General features: G+C 57.2%; 1 protein-coding gene across 3 annotated transcripts in view; it reads right to left on the bottom strand.

Moving 5' to 3' along the window:
• Positions 1–1,378, bottom strand: part of FKBP1B (FK506 binding protein 1B) — a 12,953-nt gene extending 11,575 nt beyond the window's left edge. For 2 of the 3 annotated variants that reach the window (XM_003787434.3, XM_003787433.2), the window contains exon 1: positions 1,195–1,372. In XM_003787434.3, the coding sequence (XP_003787482.1) occupies positions 1,195–1,231 (37 nt within the window). In that variant the 5' untranslated portion in view covers positions 1,232–1,372. Of the gene's footprint in view, positions 1–1,194 lie in introns of all 3 variants that reach the window. The other variant, XM_023511864.1, reaches the window with a different exon arrangement.
• Positions 1,379–2,240: the final 862 nt, after the last annotated feature.

The following is a 2,240-nucleotide window of genomic DNA, read 5'->3' as shown; positions in this document are numbered from 1 at the left end:
CGGAGCCTTTTTTTTTTTTTTTTAAGACAAAGTCTCACTATGTCGCCTTTGGTAGGTTGCTGTGAGCTGTGACACTATGGCACTCTACCAAGGGCAACATAGTAAGACTCTGCCTCAAAAATTTTTTAAAAAAATTTTAAAGAGTCCTCAGGTTGTGGTGTAGAAAAGGAGTGGGAGTGAGACTGAAGGCAGAGAGGTGAGTCTGAAGATGGGAAGGTCAGTACAGGGGCTGGGGCCCGGACAGGTTTGACAAGGACCCAGGGAGATGCCTCCTTGGGCACCAAGGTTCCCTGTGGGGGCCTAGAGGCCTGTACCCCGGGGGATCCTGGGTAGAGGAGAGTGCCCTGGGAAGTGGGGTTGTCAATACTGTCGAATCAAAAGTTTGCCTGTCAAACACTGCAGACATGCAGGTTTCGGTCTGAATTAAAATTTAAGAAAAAAAAAAGACCTGGCAATTCCTTTCATACTCAGACCCATAATCGCATACAAGGGAGACTGGGGACAGGGAATTCGTACACAGGAGCACCTGGGGGCGGGGAGGGTGGGCAACAAGAGTTCTGTTTGAGACTTGCTGACTCTGAGGTATCCTGAGACACGCAGGTAGACGTCCAGCAGCAGGTTGGAGATCTGGGCTTAGGGGCTTAAAGGCGGAGGCCATGCAAGTGGACAGGATGGCCGAGGAGGCTGAGTGGGGCGGAGAAAATAAAGCGAGATGCGGAGGCGGGGTAGGAGGGAGCGCAACCCCCTTCCCAGACTAGCTGTGTCCCCACCGCCTCTCACTGCCCACCCGCGGGGCACGCGTTCCCAGCGCAGCGGAACCCAAACAGGTCCTTTCCCCGGTTTCCAGAGCTCACTCCGGAGGTCAGGAAAAGCAGAGCTGAACCCCGGCCCTAAGAAATCAGCAGGAGTCAAATACCCAGCTGTTTCCCAGCTGAAATACCCTGGGGCGGCGGCAGGGCGCCGACCCCCACCCCGGCCGCAGCCTTCATTCCTCGAGGTGAGTGGGAGAGGTAGGGGATGGGGAGGGTCATCCCCTCGACCCCCTGGAGTCCAGTTGGGGATCTCCTCCCGCCGCCCCCCTCCTAGCCCCTCCTCGCCTCTGCATCCTCGGCGGCCGCTCGGAATCTGACCCCCGCCCGCCGGGCTCCGCCCCGGGACCCCTCCTCCTCGCCCCCTCCATTGGAAGCCCGGTACCGTCTCCGGGAGAGATGGTCTCGATCTCCACGCCCATCGCTGTCCCGCAGGCCACGCCTCCGGGGGTCCCCGTCGCTGCCCCGACCCGGCTCCGCTTCGGCCCCGGCCCCGCAGGCGCTCCCGCTGCCTCCGCGCCGCCACTGCAGAGCCGGAGGAGGTGCGGCTGGAGTCGGGACCTGCGCGGGGAGGGGCAACGGCAAGGGGCGGCGGGGCGGAGCTGCACCGAAAGGTGGGGTCCGCCGGGGCGGGGCCCGGGGGAAGGGACCCGCCGAAGCAGCGCCCCGCAGACTGGAGAGCGTAGTGAGAGAGGCAGGCAGGCTCTCGCGCAACCACTCACTCATCCATCCACCCATCCATCCACTCAATATATATCTGTTTAGCACCTACTCTGTGCTAAGCTCTGGGAAGTCAACCTGGTTCTAACGACTACGGGGAGAGGGCTGGCAATTAAACCATCGCCAGACACTCAGTGTCATGGAGTTCAGAGTGTTATGGAAGCGCCAGAGAGGTATCTTTCCCTTGCTAGGCTTTCCGGGTTTGCAGAGCCGGGCGAGAGGAGGGAGGGCAGTAGTCTTTGCTGACTCTCCCCCACCCATCCTGAACCCTATTTGCTATCCTGGGTAGCTCTCCCACACAGAGCTTGGGTTCCCACTATACCAACTGAATTAAGACGGAATCACTGTCCTCCAGGAACTAAATCTGGGATGGCTGGGGACACAGTTACCCGGGGGAGTGATTAGTGCTGTGGAACGAATCAGTGAATAAATAAATTCTACGCCACACCCTTCGCCACTACCCAAAATAAATCCAAGAATTCAAAAGGTATGTTTGGAGCAGATAACATTTGCTTGAAGTATGAAAGGGACTGTTTAAAAAGTGAAAAATCGTTTCTCTTTTTTCTGCTCATTCTTACCTGAATTGTTTCAAATATTGATGTGAAGGTATCATTCTGAAAAGTGGTGCTAGAAGATGGGCAGAGGGAGAAAAAGTGCCCAGGTGCCGTAGGGGTGTTCTTCCTCCTCCATCTTCCCACGCACTCTCTCTTC

This window comes from Otolemur garnettii, unplaced genomic scaffold (genome assembly GCF_000181295.1).
Source record: "Otolemur garnettii isolate 467f Iridium unplaced genomic scaffold, OtoGar3 scaffold00022, whole genome shotgun sequence".
Classification (NCBI taxonomy): Eukaryota; Metazoa; Chordata; class Mammalia; order Primates; family Galagidae; genus Otolemur; species Otolemur garnettii.
Note: the sequence above shows the minus strand (reverse complement) of the source record. Positions and strands in the feature narration are given on the sequence as shown.